The sequence below is a fragment of the Vanellus vanellus genome (assembly GCF_965231255.1).
Source record: "Vanellus vanellus genome assembly, chromosome: 1".
Classification (NCBI taxonomy): domain Eukaryota; kingdom Metazoa; phylum Chordata; class Aves; order Charadriiformes; family Charadriidae; genus Vanellus; species Vanellus vanellus.
In genome coordinates this window covers 567704-584127 of record NC_138905.1, presented here as the reverse complement: position 1 = coordinate 584127, position 16424 = coordinate 567704, and the positions used below count along the sequence as shown (strand labels likewise).

At 59.5% G+C, this 16424-nt stretch overlaps 1 protein-coding gene across 1 annotated transcript in view; it reads right to left on the bottom strand.

Moving 5' to 3' along the window:
• The window catches only part of SHANK3 (SH3 and multiple ankyrin repeat domains 3), a 388749-nt gene that overhangs the window by 11757 nt on the left and 360568 nt on the right, over positions 1-16424 (bottom strand). The window contains exon 21 of the mRNA XM_082481020.1: positions 12681-15006. Coding sequence (XP_082337146.1) covers positions 12681-15006 — 2326 coding nt within the window. The remainder of the gene's footprint in view (positions 1-12680; positions 15007-16424) is intronic.

Here is a 16424-nt window from a genome sequence, read left to right as displayed (position 1 = left end):
TGTGGCATTTGACGCAGAGCTGTCATTTACTGCGCCCCTGGTAGCACCTAAAGGCTCAAAAGTGAGGTCCTAGTCCAAAAAGTGCCCAGAAAAGAAGGACTTAGTACTCAGGTTCCTATTTCTCGTTCCTTGCTGCTCTCAGATGAGCTGGGGAGGGCATTTCCCCCTCCCCTCCACTCTCGTGAGACCCCCCCGCAGTGCTGCCTCCAGCTCTGGAGTCCCCAACATCAGAAGGACATGGACCTGCTGGAGCGGGGCCAGAGGAGGCCCCGGAGCTGCTGGGAGGGCTGGAGCCCCTCTGCTGGGAGGACAGGCTGGGAGAGGTGGGGGGGTCAGCCTGGAGAAGAGAAGGCTCCGCGGAGACCTCCGAGCCCCTTCCAGTGCCCAAAGGGGCTCCAGGAGAGCTGGGGGGGGGCTCTGGGTCAGGGAGGGGAGCCATGGGGACACCGCTGTGTGCCCGGCACTGGGGCGTGCGTGGGAGAGGGGGGAACACGGCTTCAGGGGGCTGCACGGTGCTCACCGCGAGGGCTGCGGGCAGGGAGAGAGCAGCGCGTGTCGCATGAGAAGCCCCGGGCTCAGCTCCAGCTGCCCTGGAGCCCCGGGACGGTGCCCCGAGCCTCGGAGGGTTCAGTCGAGCTGCGTCAGTGCTTTCCTTCAGACCCGGCTCGCCTTCTGAATCTCACCGGCAATGAAAACCTGAGCCTGGTTCTGGGCTCTGCTTTCTGCCTGGTGCCGCCGTGGCCAGTGTGGGCAGCGCTGCCCGAGCGCTGCAGCCCGAGCTCAGCCGCGCGCCGGGGGGAAGCAAGGTCTGAAGCTTTACATTTTAGGTGACAATTTTTGTTGCTGGGGAGAACGACCACGGTCTGCAGCGAATGACCCTGCAGTCTGCAGCCTGCCCCTGCGCGCAGCTGAGAGGGGAAGCTGGCCCGTCAGTGTTTGAACCGTGGTGACACCGAGGGTTAATTTACAGGGTCAGAAGACAGCTAATTGCGTACACAGAGCGAACGCCATGCCTCCAGCCCACAGCACGCACTCGTGCATCTGAACTGAGGGTGCCCAAGATCTGTTGTAGAACTGACTCGCCTCGCTTGTGCACCCCAAAAATCTCCTGGGTTTACATCACCCCTCCCTTCCACGGAATTAAATACAAAAAACAGTGCTAAGAAAATGTTAAAGGTGCTCAGCTAACTTGGCACCAGTGAAAGCCAGCAGGGATTGCATATCCAGGTTCATTGTGGATCCTTTTGGACCAAGACAGAAGCTAACCCCAACCCTAACCCCAACCCTAAGACCTAGCCCTAAACCTAAGCCTCAGCCTAAAGCCTACCCCCGCCCCTACCCTAACCCTAACCTCTGCCAGCGGCAAATGGGAACAATGCCGCTGGCGATGGTCCCCGGGCAGAGGCAGTGCCTGCCGTTCCCTTCTGCTGGCGCTCTCGCAGCCTGCTCGCCGGCCGAGCACAGCTCCTGGCAGGGGCTCCCTGGCCGCGGGGCAGCGCAGGCGGCCGCAGGGAGCGTGGGGGCACGCAGCCCGCTGCAGCACCCCGGGCATGGTGCTGCAGCCCGCAGGAAAGCAGCAGCTCAGGCTCGCAGCCCATCCGCAGCGTCGGAGCGCTCCTCAGGGCTGTGCTCAGGGCCGGCGGGGCCGGACCGGGCGGCTGCGGCTCACACAGGCAGTCGGGCAGCGATGAAACAATGCCCAAAGCTCTCACACAAACAGGGCTGTGCAACGGAGAGGAAACATCAGCTGACAATCACGGTCAGTGCGACGGTGCTGGACGGGAGCAGGCACTGCCATTGTCTGAAACGCCGGCTCAGCAAACGGGGGACACACCGGCTCCCATTCAGCACAGCCAGCCGTCGTCCCCCAACGCTTTCTGACCAGCTGGTGCTGCCACTGGGGCTGCTGGGCAGCGTCCTAACGACACAGGGGCAGAAGACAGGCTGAGCGGACTAAACTCGGGAGAGGAGAAGGCTCTGGGGAGACGTCACTGAGACCTTCCAGTGCCTAAAGGGGCTCCAGGAGAGCTGGGGAGGGACTTTTTACACGGGCATGGAGTGATAGGATGAGGGGGAATGGCTTCAAACTGGAAGAAGGGAGATGTAGAATAGCTATTAGGAAGAAATTCTTCACTCTGAGGGCGGTGAGCCCCTGGCGCAGGGTGCCCCGAGAAGCTGTGGCTGCCCCATCCCTGGGGGTGTTCAAGGCCGGGTTGGACGGGGCTGGGAGCGACCTGGGCTGGGGGGGGGGTGTCCCTGCCCAGGGCAGGGGGTGGCACTGGATGGTCTTCAAGGTTCCTTCCAACCTACACCATTCTATGATTCTAAATTCGCCCTGTCCGGTGCCAGGCAGCGCAAAGCCACGGGATGAGCCAAGAGCCCGCGGTGCTCACACGGGCGGTAGATCTCCCCTGGGTGCGACCCCCAACACTCAGACGCTCTGCGACACCAGCAACAGGACTGAATGCATGAAGACATGGGCATATGCAATGATATGAGGACCCTCCCACCGCTGACCACACGCAAACGAAGCAAGATTTGCTGTGCAGGACCTGAGGCAGGAATCTCTCCGCCCAGCTCCAGCCAGAGCAGCGCTCCATCTCTGGCCAGACCATGGGGCTCCACAACTTTTTGCTCCACCAGAAGGACCGAAGTGGGCCAGATGGCTTCTGAGTCTCCCACACCTCTGCTTAAACCAGCCGTGTGTTATAGCCCGGGACTGGAGCAGAGCTGATCCCTGGGGAAGGCGTTCGCGCGGCCGTCTGGAAAGCGGTACGGCAGCCACCACCAGCCCAGTGGCATCTGGCAAGAGGAGTTTCCTAGCGCTGCCGTTCCGCTCTCCCGGGACTGGCCCTGTCCAGCCGGGCACGAGAAGGGGTTGGAGACTCGGAAATTCAGCACTTGGCAGAAAATGACAAGTAAAATCAAACATGAGACTGCCCAGAGCTCTGCGTAGGCTCTGGGGCTGCATTCACACGTGGAAGCGACACAGATGTAGGTAGCTAGTTTCATACACACTACGGGGAAAAAAAACAGGACAGACAGACAAACACAGAAGAAGCACAACCAAGACCACACATCTGGCCATGCACACTGGGGAAATTCGCCTGGTGGGCACCCGGACCAGGGGCACGTGCCACAGCCCAAACCCTCCAGCGCCCACCCAGGCCTGCAGGTCACCTCCCGGTGAGGGAGAGGGGTCCTGCCACTCAGCCCCAGTGACCTCCTGCAGACAGGAATGGCCTCTCTCGGGGTGTCACTGCCTGGTCCTGCCTGGTGAATGCACACAGCTCATCAGCCATGGGCTTGTGAAGGGATTCCAGCAGGTCTGGTAGCTACGGAGACCTGCTGGGGTCATGGGCCAAGGAGCTCCGCCAGCAAGGACACCAAGACCTGCTGGGGACACGGCCAAGGAGCTCTGCCAGCAAGGACTCCTCCGTTGGCAGTCACTGGGAGAAGGGGGCGGGGGGTCAGTTTTCTGTACCCTGACTTTCCTACAGCTGCTGCAGGAGAACACTTATCTATGGCTTAAGTTTGTGCCAACGGTGACTTCCCTGGGGACACCATAAGTCACCTGCCGTGGGTCACCAGGCTGGAGCTCCCGCGGCCCTGGGGTGCCTGTCTGAAGGCAGCATGGCGCTGCTGGTCTCTCCCAGGCCCCCATCCCCGCTGGGCAGCTGAACCCCAGCCTGGGACGGCTGTATGACCGCAGCGGAGCAAGAGCCCAAGATGCTGCCTCTTCTGCCCGATGGGATTTTTGCTCGAGGAGGTGACCTAGGGACACCCCAGGGCTGGGAAGCCATGAACCTGCAGGGAAGGGGGACCATGGTGCATCGATGGCATGGGGGGAGCTGCTGGGGCTCGGAAAGGGGATGTTACTGCCTGGGGTGGCAGCCAGCTCAGACTCCCTGCCCTCGCCGGGGTCCCTCCTCGCCCTCGCCAGGGTCCCTCCCCATGGGGCTGAGATGTGCCAAGGGGGCTCTGCCCCTGTGCAGCCCTTGCTGGGTGTCCCCCCCTCCCCGGGCAGCCGTGCTGGGGGCACACGGTCTCATCTGGGCCATGGTGGGAATCCCATGGAAGCCCGAGGGAATTTCCTCAGTCATCACCTACGAGCAGCAGCACACGACATCACAGCACAGGGACACGGACATGCTACCGGGGACACCGGGGCGGGAGGGGGACACTCACATGCCAGAGCAAGCGCCGCTGCCCGCTCTCGGCCAGCCGGGGGGGACGGCAGGAGAGCGGGGAGCGGGACCGGCACGGGCGCGGGGAGACGAGGTGAGTTTGCTATGGGATGAGAACATGCTCACTTACACAACTCGCCCACCCTCCGGAGGCCAGAGGCGGTTCTAGACAGAGCAGCGCGGACATGCAGATGGAGAGCAGGAAGAGAGGCAATGAGAGAGAATGTTAGCTCCGGTCCGGGGCAGCAACAAGACGGAGAAGAGTGAACAGACTTCGTCATGGGGCCGAGGACGAGCGGCACCGCAGCAGCCCGGCCACGCCGCGGGGCCCGGGTGCCTCGGCAGAGCCTCCCGCGCCGTGCCGGCCTGGGGGCTCCGGCGGCATCGTCACGGCAGAGCGGTGCCCTGCGCCGGGGAGGGCAGGACAGGTTCACCGTCTGGGGCGGGGGGCTGAGCCCCGGGCAGCGCTGGGGAAGGGGCACCCCCGGGGGCAGCGAGGGGACCCAGGGAATGGCCGACATGGGGCTTTTGGGGCCAGCGAAGGTCGGGACGTTCCACACCGGCCGAGGTCCCGTTCGTGTGTTTACTACGGGAAATGGGACATTCATAATTGCATGAATTCGACAGCCAAAGCCTGAAGGATTCGACAGTGCTGGGAGGAGAGGGAGGAGGAGGGGGGGGGGGAGATGGGGAGGGACAGGACAGAGATTGGGGAAGGGCAGAAGAGGGAGGGGGAGGAAACAACATATGCATGAGAAAAAATGCCCCACAGCAAGAACAAGAAAGAGCGGCAAATACAGTTCAACATCTTTTCTGACTTTACCCAATAGCTGCGTTACGTGTTTTGCCTTTATGACTGTGAGAGTAAGAGCTACAGCTAAAGGTCAGTGCAATATTATTAGGGCCTTGCAAGTGAGTTAGCGTTTCCCAGAGGGGATAATCACAGTTCCTCCGGTACGGGACTTTGCTCGAATCCCCTGCTGAGGTCTGTGCCAAGGACCTTCCCCGGGCTGGCAGGGAAAATCCAATGTTTGCTCTCCAGGTGGACACATCGCAGCTCCTCGCAGGGGCAAGAGAGACCTCGTACCCACCGCCCAGGTGCCGGGCTGCTCTACTGAGCCTCCTAAACTTCCTTGTGCACTGCAAAATCCCTCCGCTGTGGCTGTCGGGGGGGAGCAGGAGGCCTCGTCTCACCTAGATGACGTGTGTCCCCCTGGAAGCAGGGACGCCTCGTCTCCCTGATCTGCAGTGCTGTACCAGGGGCCGCCAGCAACCGCTGGGTTTGGCACGGTGGCTACAAACATCAAATGGTCATTCGGACCTTTGTCCCTTTTCCACCGGCAAAGCGGCTGCACGCAGAACGGGGAGAAACGGCCAGGAGGCGCGCAGGGAGCAGGGCCGCCGTGGCTGGGAGCCGTGCTGCTCCCGGCAGGGGTGGCTCAGCCAAAGAGGGGACTGCAGGTGAAAGCACCACCTGGGAGGTCAAGTGAAGACTGCGCTGTTCCAGCCAGAGCACCCGTCCCAGTGCTGTGCGGCTCGCAGCGGAGGCATTCCGGCAGCCGCAGGGCGGGCTGGCCGAGAGGGACGCGTGGTTATCCCCTCGGGAATGCCGGGCACCTCCAGGGATGGTGTCTCGGCTGTGTCATGGTGACCAACCCGCTATGCTGGAGGAGTGATGTAGAAGAGCAAGAGGACTCCTAAACGCACTCTGAACGCTCTCCCTCTCATGCTTCTCCATACAAGAAGTTCTTGGCCTCCAGCTATGTTTCTTTCTTGGGCAATTTTGCAGATGGCACTGTGAGTCCTTCAGCCATGAGCTCTCGCCTGCCTGTGCTCCGTGGAGGAACAGGGGGAACTGGGAGCAAACCCGGGTGTCAGTAGATGTTTACAACAAGGTTCTGGCAGGGTCAGAGCACTATGGACCTAAGAGCTGCTTTCATCTTAACTAAACGTTGCATCTCTCCTTGCAGCAAGCCTGCTTTGTCCTCCTCTGATCTCTTCTTTGCAGGGAAAGGAAATTTAGGGCTTGTATCCATAGGAGACTTCATCTCCTCATGTGCTGCCCCTGGGACTCTCCGAGATGATCTCTTCCTAAGCTCTCGCTGGAGAGTTTGTGCAACCGGGGCAGACTGCCTGCGGAACCGCTCCACGGCAGCACGCAGGACTTTTCCCAAGCGGCTGCTTTGCCTCCTGTTTGTTGGCAAAAGAACTGAAATTTGAATGCGACCCTTTGTATTTCTCCATACAAAAGGAAAACCCCCCTTTCTGTGACGTCCTCCGCTAGCGCAGCAATGCCCGGAAAGGAACTGCCCTTACAGCTCTTCTCCTGCGCTTGGGGGGATGAAACAACGGCATGGTGGGACCTTCCCGGAGCTAGACGCGGAACGAGTGAGCCCGGCAGGCTTTCACTCTTCTCTCTTTCGGGCCACTTCAGCACTGACACAGTCTCGGTGGGACCCAGAGCTCTTCTCACTGAGGTCTGGACAAGCCCTCACTGCTCTTCCCAAGTCTCGCTCTGGACAAGCATGAGGCGGAGTCACAGTTTGCTCTTCTACTCACTGGGAGGGATGAGTGGATGAGCTGTGATTAGTACATGTTAGTGACCAGATGAGGTGAAGCCAGCTGTGCTTGCTGTGACACGGACACATGCTGAGACTTGCTACCCACAATGCCCCTGTCTCCTTGTAGGCAACGCACGTCAACATCAAAAACTGACCCCCGGCCACCAGTGGCAGGACGCGTTGAGCTGGTGTCAGATCGGTGTGTCACCTCGGATCGAGGGCAGCGTTTCCCTGCTCTCTCCATTTCTGCCTTTTCGCAGCACCCTCTAGAAACTCTCGCTTCTCCAACTGCCCATCCTCCATCCGCTTATCCCTGGACAGCCTGTGCCTCCCCGCTCCCTCGCTGCCTGCAGAGGCACGTCTACGGTCTACGTGGGAAAGCCACAGAGGTGGACCGGGCTCAGGAGTGCCCCATCCTCAGCCTGACATCCTGCGGTGAACGCTGGGAAAATGCCATGGCAACCGGGAGGGAAGGGCATCCTCCGGCACAGCCGCCCCGAGCTGCCGCCGGCAGAACGCGTAGCGAGCCCCGCTGCTGCCTGGTAGCCCCTGCTGCAGTGCCGGTAGCCCCGCTGCAGTGCCGGTGGCCCTGCTGCAGTACGCCTCCGGGAGCAGCATCCTCCTCCCAGGGCAAGGGGAGTGCACGGAGCGAAGGATGCATTTTTGCAGCTGCCTACGGAGATGCATTAAGCATCTTTGAGCGCAGCTGCTGCAGGAAAGCGGGATGGAGCCCTGCCAAGCCTCCGTCTCGGGGCTGCAGGTCTGCCTTCCTCCCCGGTGGCACGTGAGGGAAGGTGGGGGGCTTGGGCGGGCGCGGACAGGACAGCGCGCTGCTGGGACTTGCCTCTCGGCAGGCTTTGTGGCCACCGGCAGCCTGGTCGTGCCAGGGCTGTGGGGACGCCGGGCTCGGCATCACCGAAGGATGCTGCTGAGGGGCTTTGGGCTCCCGGCACGCCGAGGCCAGGGGCTGCTGCCGGCCCCCTGCCCGGGACTCTGCTGCTCGGCTGGAAGGCCACCTCCGCTCCAAACCTCAGTGCAGCACAAATAACAAAATTAACTCCCCGTAACGCCCCAAACCCCCTCAAGGGAAGGCGCTGAGCAGCGCGGATCTCGGCTGGCCTCCGTGCCGATCTCTTGCTTTCCATCAGCTCTCTACGGACAAGTCCCTCGACTGCGGAAAGAAAGCTCAGCTCTGCTTTGTGCGTGAGTTTAGACACCGTGAAGAGACAAAAAGCCTACAAGGAAACAGGGGGTTGTATCTGCAGCGGCTGAAAGCTTGCACCAGAAATGTTACACCATTTAACTGAAACAGAATTAATTGATGAGTTTATATAGAAAGAGGTAGCTTTACCCTAGGAGCTAAATGCCTAAAGGGCTTATTTTTCTTCTCTCTCTCTTTCAGATCTGTAGAAATACAAAGCAGTTGTGGGTTTCCAGAACAGCACCTGAAAAACTCAGTTTTGCATCTAAAATTCTGCTTCACATGATACATTTGGCACATTTGGCTGTTGCTTAAAGATAAATAAACAAGCAAACAAACAAACAAACAGAACCCCTTCGCAAAGCGCCCTCTAACCCAGGTTCTCGGCTGCATTAGCCGGAGCCCCAAACTGGACCGTGGTGACACTTCAGCTGCTTCTGGCTCGAGTGGATGTGAGCTGACGTTCAGCTCTGAGGGCACCAGAGGTGGCAGCAGAGGTGGGAGGTCGAGATCTGGGCGTGACTATGTGCAATGAGGAATGACACAAACCCGATGAGGCTGGATGGCCACGGCCAGTCACAGGACAAGGGGACACCGCACAAGGATGCCATCTCAACACAGGGTTACACGGTGCACATTTAACGCGTGAGTCACCCTGAAGCGCATGAGTTCAGCCTCTGCTACCAATGCGGCTCTTCTGGCATTTGCCTCGCTAGCTATGACTCACTGGATCACTAATCAGAAACGTACACCTCTTCGTTAGCGTCAGCTTTATTGTGGTAATGGATGTCAGACAATGAATCCATCTCAGCGTTCAGCAGCAGCTCTGAGCTGCGGGGTCCTCGCACCGCTCCTGCCGGGCATCTGCTGCCGCGTGAGCTCTGTCCAGGGGTGGCCGGGGACGGTCCAGCCAGAGAGACGCCAAGACGTCTGGTCGCTCTCCTGCGGCCCGGCTTAGCGAGGGCCGCCGCGGGCCGGGACACTGGATCTTCACGTTAACCGTGAAGGCAGCTGCTGCTGGCGGCACGTCAGCCTTCAGAGCCACTGCGGCAACGTACCTCAGGGCAGCCCCAGCGGAGCGCAGTTCGCGTGTCCCCAGCTCAGGGGGGCCTATTGCCGTGGGACAGTACAAATGGAAGTTGTCGCTCTGCTCTGCCGTCACTGCCACCGCCGAACTACGGCGTCTCGGTGAGGACGGCGTGGAAGGCTGTCTCCCGGCAAGCGGGCACAGCGCGCAGCGCAGGGCCACGGCACAGCTGCCCTCGCCACACTCGGCCCTGGCCGGCCACGCAGGCCCTTGGAGCGGGAGGATGGAGTACATGTCACCTCTAACGATTGCCTGAACTCTGACCTTACGTTCTCATTCTCAGTATTTCTTGGCCTCTTTCTCAGTCCCTCTTGTCAAACGTCCTCCTGTGGAAGACCGTCTTGGAAGGAGGTACAGCGTTAGAGTTACGGAGGAAGCGGTTTGTGTCTTCTCCTCCTGGGGTCCCCAGGCAGGGCCCTCACAGACCTCTGCAAGAGAAACGCACCAGGGCCTGTGCTGCAGCCACCACGTGCAAAGAGAAGTTTCCTGCTCTTAGATGTAACTACTGTAAATTCAGAATCCAAAGTGCTTAGAGAGAAACTCCAGCCATGAACCCTGCCGCCGCAGGCAGCGGCTCCTGCAGCCCTTGGGGCAGCTCCCGCAAGGGCGCCTCGTCCTCCCCACGTCCCGCGGAACTGCAGGACGCCTCTGGCCCTAGGTAAGAGCTTCAGTTTGGCTCAGGACCCGTTCTGGAGCAGAGCTGAATGTAAGAAGGACAGAGAAAGCTGCAGCACCAGCCCGGGCACAGCCCTGTGGCGCTCCACACGTCCGGGGGGGGCTCAGGCGGGCTCCGGCTGCAGCGTGGCCCGGGAAGCCTGGGCGCAGTGCCCTTCAGCCCGCGGGGGTGCTCGGGGGGGGGGGGGGGCAGCGGCCGTCACACCGGCACGGTCCCACCTCGCTCCTGCACAGAGGGTGGCTGTCATGGCAGTTTTAGGGAATACTGTCGTTCTCAGGACAGCCCCGGGGACTGGAAGACGTGTTCCGAAATCGGTCGTTCTAAGCTCATCTAACTGCTCTTTACATTATCTTCTGAATTTACAGCAATTTCATAAAAGAGAGGAATTTTCACAGGGAAGGAGAGTGGCTGACATCATTAAATATTCTATTTACAGCTGACTTCCTGGGAAACGTTTCAAGTCTTTGACATCAACCAGGAGCATAAAAATTTCAGAGATGAAAGGCCATGACTTTCAGAGAAAGGAATGAGAACACTTAACTGCGGGACTGCTGGAAGTGCCAAACACTGGGTGGCGGGAGGGTAAGCAGAGGACGGACTGCACCTCCCCGCTGCAGGAGGATGGGGTCTCTCCAGAAGGTGTGGATGCAGGAGCTCAGGCAGGGTCTGCTGCCCCTGCGCGAGTCGGGGCGGGGGAAGCACACCGCCACTGGGAGCACAGGAGCGAAGGGAAGCAGCGGTGGAGGACAGGAGGGAGTTAAAGAAAGGCAGAGGATGGAGAAGGGGCGTCCCGGGGAGCCCGGGGGTACTGGCAGGATGCTGCAGGCGGTGACCTGGACGGAGACGGGGGGCAGGGAAGGAAAGAGGACAGGGCGGGGGGCTGCGGTGGGACACCAGGTGGGGTCAGGGGGGCTTTTCGCTGCCGGCGCTGGGAGACGGAAGGAGCCGGCGGCCCCCGGAGTAGGAATCAGCAAAGGGCCGATGCCCGGCATGGGTGAGCTGGCGGAGATGCCGTGCCTGGTCGCCATTAAAAGCTGGTAACGTCCCAGTTCTCTGGCGTCGGTGGAGTCAGGCACAGTCAGCACTTTTCAGGAAAGCGCAGCGTGGCGTGCCTGATTTCAGAAGGGTCCCCAAATGCAATTAAACTACATGCATTCAGCACAGGACCCCGTGGCTGCAGACCGAGCAGTGCAGGGGGCAGAGGCCCCGCAGGACACACTGGTCTCCAGGGAACGGCCGTCATGTGCATCTGGGGCCAAATCCAGAGAGGCACAGCAGGGAGCAGGGCAGGATCCTGAGATTTTATACCACACCGTGGTTGTCACTACAAGTCTGGTACCTACCGAGAGGTGGACCACCAGTGCAGCCAGGAGGGCAGCGCCAGCCCAGGCGCCGGCGGGGAGGCGTGAGCCCGCTGAAGGCTGGAGCTACACGAACCCTCCCTGGGGGTACGTCAGGGTCGGACACTCTGTCCCCTGTGCCACAGCTTGAAGCGTCCCCAGCTGTGCCAGCACCACGTGGACTTGTGACCCATCACTGTGATGACCTGCTTAGAAAAACCTTTCCAAAAGAAGGGCTCCCCTTAGCTCAGAGCTCCCTGCCGAACTGGCACCTCGCTGACCCCCAGCCACTGCCCACCGGTGACGCCGGTGGGACGCGCTTACTGCGGCTTTGCTACTGTGGGAGGTGTTGTGCGGCTGCACGCCGCAAGGGCAGAGCGAGGTCGGAGATTTTGGGTCACTTCCTGCTGTAACTTTAAATTTCACAGCCTTGTAAGGGTTCACTCTCAAATCTTGGGCTCTAATTTAGCGGTTTTGGGTTTAGTTTAGTTTTACAGTTGGGTGGGGATGTCGGGGCAAAGGGGACACTGCTGCCACGGGGACAGCAGCTCGGAACAATGGCAGGTGCCGGCAGGGCGGTGGGTGGCCTGGCACGGGGGACACGTCGGGCAGCGTGAAGGACACGGAGGTCCCCGTGCTGCTGAGGGCGTGTGACGGTCACAGCTCCAGCATGGGGGAGGGAACCCGTGTCTCCTGAGTGCCATGAGGGAACTGAGTAGGACTTTAAGAGAAAGAGGCTCCTGCGTGTCCTGGCGTCCCTCTGCTGTCACCTTTCAGGTCTCCTGGGCCGTCCGGGCTCCGCGCAGGTCTGTGCGTGGAGGAGGAGAGCAAGGGCTGAGAGGATCTACCACGCTTAGGGCACCGCGTAGATACCTCTGAGCCATCAGCCACCCCACCGGCCCTCCGGCCTGGAGACGCAAGCGATCCCGCGCTCAGCCGGACACAGCCGCTGTGAGCGCCCACGGGAGGGACGCCCAGCGGCAGTCCTTGCCCGGAGCCACGCATCACACCCAGACCTGTGCCCTGCCAAAACCTCCCTGCGGGTCTCCAGAGCTGGCTCGGTCCAGAAACGGCGCCGAGCTCTGCCTCGGCAAACAAAGGTCGGGGTGGTGCTGCCGTGTCCTTTCTAGGGGCTGTCACAGACCACCCCGGTGAGGGCTCCTGCTCAGCAGTGACTGCCCAGAGCTCTAATACGGAGTCTGACAACATTTGGAGATCCTTTGAAATGAAAAGCGCTAGAGAAACACACATTGTTATTAATCGTTCAGGAGCAAACATTTAGAAGTGAAACCCAGGACTAAATACAGCGGCTTAACAACAGCATCGAGACAGAGGAGGAACATGGAGCAACAGGAAGGCAATTTAAAGGGAAAAAGCAACAGTGCGAGCTCGCTACGTGTGCGGTGCGGAGAGAGGAGCCATGAACAAATCACGCCAACTTCTGGAAGCATGTCTCAGCGCTGCCTCTCCCCGTGCGGCTGAGAAGTCCTGACACCTCTGAAGCGCCCCTCAAAACACACCCTGGACTACTCGGCACAGTTACACTCTGCTTATGCGTCTCCCTGTCCCCCCCCCGCTGCCCGAGCCCCGCCCCCGCCCCCTCCCCTGGCCAGCGACCAGCGTCTTACCGTGCCGCGACCACCGGTGACTTCTTCCCGGGATCTAACGTGGACCCGGCTGGTTCCTCCCCCAGTGATCGTGTATCCTTATTCAGTTGCTGTAGTCGGGAACTTAGCTCGCTGATCACAGTTGGCTTGTCATCGTCAGCCCCATGGATCGGCCTGCTCTCCATGGGGTCCCCCCATAGCTTGGACCTTCTCTGAAAGAGGTAGCGTGGCCGGCCAATGCTGGCTGATGCCAGAGTGGCCGCATGTTGCTGGGAGATGAGCTCGCTGTCCGAAGACTGCTTCAAAAGTGGGTCCCTGAAAGTAACTGGCCCCTTGCTGAGCTGGGACTTGAGTTTTGGCTTTGGAGGCACTGGTGGCTTCTCGAGTATAAAAGTTTGTCCATCCGCAAAGGAAGTGTATGTGTCAGTAGGCTCCCCGCTTTCTGAGGACAACGTAGACATGCTGGAGACCGTCGAGATGGTGCTTGTGGTCTCCAGGTGATGGTCACTTGAACTTCTGGTGTCCACCTCTTCCACTCCCGAGTCTGCAGCAGACTCTGGGGCTACGGGGGCATCAGAGGGCTTCCCTGAGGGTGTTCCGCCAGTGGTAGAAGGTGCTACTGCTGCCGCTGGTATGGATGGCGTGCTAGGCGTAGCCAGGTGGCTGACCGGTGTGCCAGGGGTGGTGACCAGTACCCCATTTGCAAACTCATCTGGTGGAGGCACCAGCCCTATCTTGGCCAGCTCCTCCCTGGTCTCTTCGTCACTTGAGGACAACTGAGCAGGCGGGAGGGTAACCGTGTAGGGCTCCACCTCTTCCTCCGAACTCCCTTGTCCCAACGTTTTGTCAGAAGCTGGACTAACCGGAGGCTTTCCCACGGGACTGGGCTGGGTCTCTGCTTTGGGGGACTCTGCTGGCTCCGTGCATGCTTCAGGGACAGCCGGTTTCTCCTCTTTTATCTCAAGTCCTATCTCGTCTTGGCCGTTACTTGTGGCATGAACCATGATGAGGCCAGCGGTCTTCTGCTGTGATGTATCCACTATGCTAATAATCATGGACTTCTTGTCTTCCTGTTTTTTCTCCTCCTTCCCAGGTGTTTCTGCTCTTGCCTCAGTTTCTTTTCTCAGTGTGGACGGAGTCCCCCACTGGCTCTTCGTAGGGGCCAAAGTCCCAGAGTCTGTTCCGATTGCCCCTTTGCCTCCAGGTGAGTACGCAGGGGACACCAAGCTCTCCAACTCCCCCCTCTCTGGTTCTTTGGTTTGGATGTCCACAAACAGGGGTGCTGCTCTCTCTGAGTCTGGGCTGTGGATCGGGGTGGGCGACCGGGATGGGACTTGAGTCGAGAGGGCCCGTTCCCTTGCGGCCAGCGCAAGCGCCAGTGGCGAGTTCGGATCCAAGGGCTTTCCTGTTAGGGGGTGGATGAACGTTGAGGATGAGCTGCTAATTAATGGCTTTAAAGCTGAGACAGGGGAAGGCAGTAGTACATCTCGGCTTCCTAACAACCGCTCATCAATAGACCTGGACTGCTGCAAGGATGGCATGTCGCTGCTGGGGGGGCTTCCTTCAATGGCCCCAACCGAGAGGAAGACAGTGGATTTCCGCCTCTCATCCAGACGACGGTCTCTGTCCTTCATGACTCCAGCGATGGCAGTGGCAAAGGGGATGCTCGTGGCTTCAACCTGAGCAATGCCGGTGTGGTGCTGATATTCCACTCCACTCAGGCGATGGCTCCTGCGGGTGGGAGAGGGCTCCCTCGTAAAGCCTCCGGTGATGGACAGTGTTGCTCTCTCCTGGGCATCCTCCACTTGTAACTGCTTCACAAGAGGACTCTTCTTCCTCTGGGGCTTGGTGGGAGCAAACAGGCTGACATTGAACTGACCCATGTTGGCATAAGGGTTGTCAATCACTCTTCCCTTCCTCTTCAGCTTCTCTGGAGGGGTCGCAGATGGTCCAGGCCGGGGGATCTCTGTTGGCTCCACGGGAAGATGAGAGGAATCCTGGAGGATTATCATGGATCGGGCCCTCTTCTGCCTTTCCGGGTAAGGAATGGAAGTCCTCGCCTGATCGTACATCTCAGCTGCGCTAATGACCTGCGGGAGTCCATGGAGTTTAGCCTCCAGGCTTGGCTTAAAGCTTGATCTTATGGTATCATAAGCTCTTCCTGGGGGCGGAGGTGGCGAGAAGGATGGAGGGGGGCCTGTGTCAAAGTAATATGGAGAAGGAGGTGGGGGTGGGGCTGTCTGAGGTGGTGGTGGAATCCCGTGTCCTTCCCTAACAGTGTCTTGCATCGATGTGCTCCGGGGAAACTTCCCATCTAGCAAAGAAGCAGCAAGTTTCTCGTCTTCACCTGGAAAACAAGAACAACAGTGAAGTCAGAGGGGAAGTCTCCAGAGAACCCAGAGCGTGACTGCCGCTGTGAATTGGATATATGACATCCCTTTCTTCCCCCCGCCCCACTCTATCCCTGTGGTGACTTTCCACTTCATCTTTTCTTTGTCTGCTGCCAGAGTTTGTGGTTCGGCCCTTTGCTCGTGTTCCCTTGGCACACAGGGGCGGCCGCAGACTCCCACAATGTCTTACGTTGTTTTAAATCCATCAGACAGTTGTGCTCGACACTTTCCAACCAGGCTGAGCGCTCTCCAGACCAACGCAACAGCGACAGAATTGAACACTTGCTCGATCAAACCTCCCGACACCCGACCGCCGACGTGTGAGACAGCTGAGCGCAACCAGGTTGTGCAACTCACAGCAAACACTGCCGGCGCCCATGTGCGGGTTCTCGCGCTCTCCCGCTCGCTCTTCTCGTGTCACACTCCCCCCTTCCTCCCGAGGGGTTACATATGCTTCCATGTGCTAGACTGAATTCAGAAGCAGGGTCTAGCAGAAACTCAAGTTACGTATTTTGAGAATTGGAAGTACCCAAGGAAGCCACATTCTGCCATTCTGACTGGTCACTCACTACCCGGGTGCACAGCGAGAGCTTTTTCGGGTATTTGTAATAGTACAAATTTGTAATTTGTACTGGGGCCTGTACTGTTCACCATCTTTGTCAGCGACATGGACAGTGGGGTTGAGTGCACCCTCAGCAAGTTTGCCGATGATCCCAAGCTGTTTGGCGAGGTAGACACGCTGGAGGGGAGGGATGGCATCCAGAGGGACCTGGACAGGCTGGAGAGGTGGGCCCAAGCCAACCTCATGCAGTTCAACAAGGCCAAGTGCAAGGTCCTGCATGTGGGTCAGGGCAATCCCAAGCACAACTCCAGGCTGGGCAGGGAATGGCAGGAGAGCAGCCCTGAGGAGAAGGACCTGCGGGTGCTGATTGATGAGAAGCTCAACATGAGCCGGCAGTGTGCGATCGCAGCCCAGAAGGCCAACTGTATCCTGGGCTGCATCAGAAGTGTGGCCAGCAGGTCAGGGAGGTGGTTCTGCCCCTCTACTCCACTCTCGTGAGGCCCCACCCGGAGTACTGCCTCCAGCTCTGGAGTCCCCAACAGAAGAAGGACATGGACCTGCTGGAGCGTGTCCAGAGGAGAGCCACGAGGATGATGCGAGGGCTGGAGCCCCTCTCCTATGAGGAGTGGCTGAGAGAGTTGGGACTGTTCAGCCTGGAGAAGAGAAGGCTCCGTGGAGACCTTATTGCGGCCTTCCAGTCCCTAAAGGGGGCCTACAGGAGAGCTGGGGAAGGACTTTTTACTGGGGCATGCAGCGATAGGACCAGGGGGAATGGCTTTAAACTGGAAGAGGGCAGGTTCAGATTGAACATTC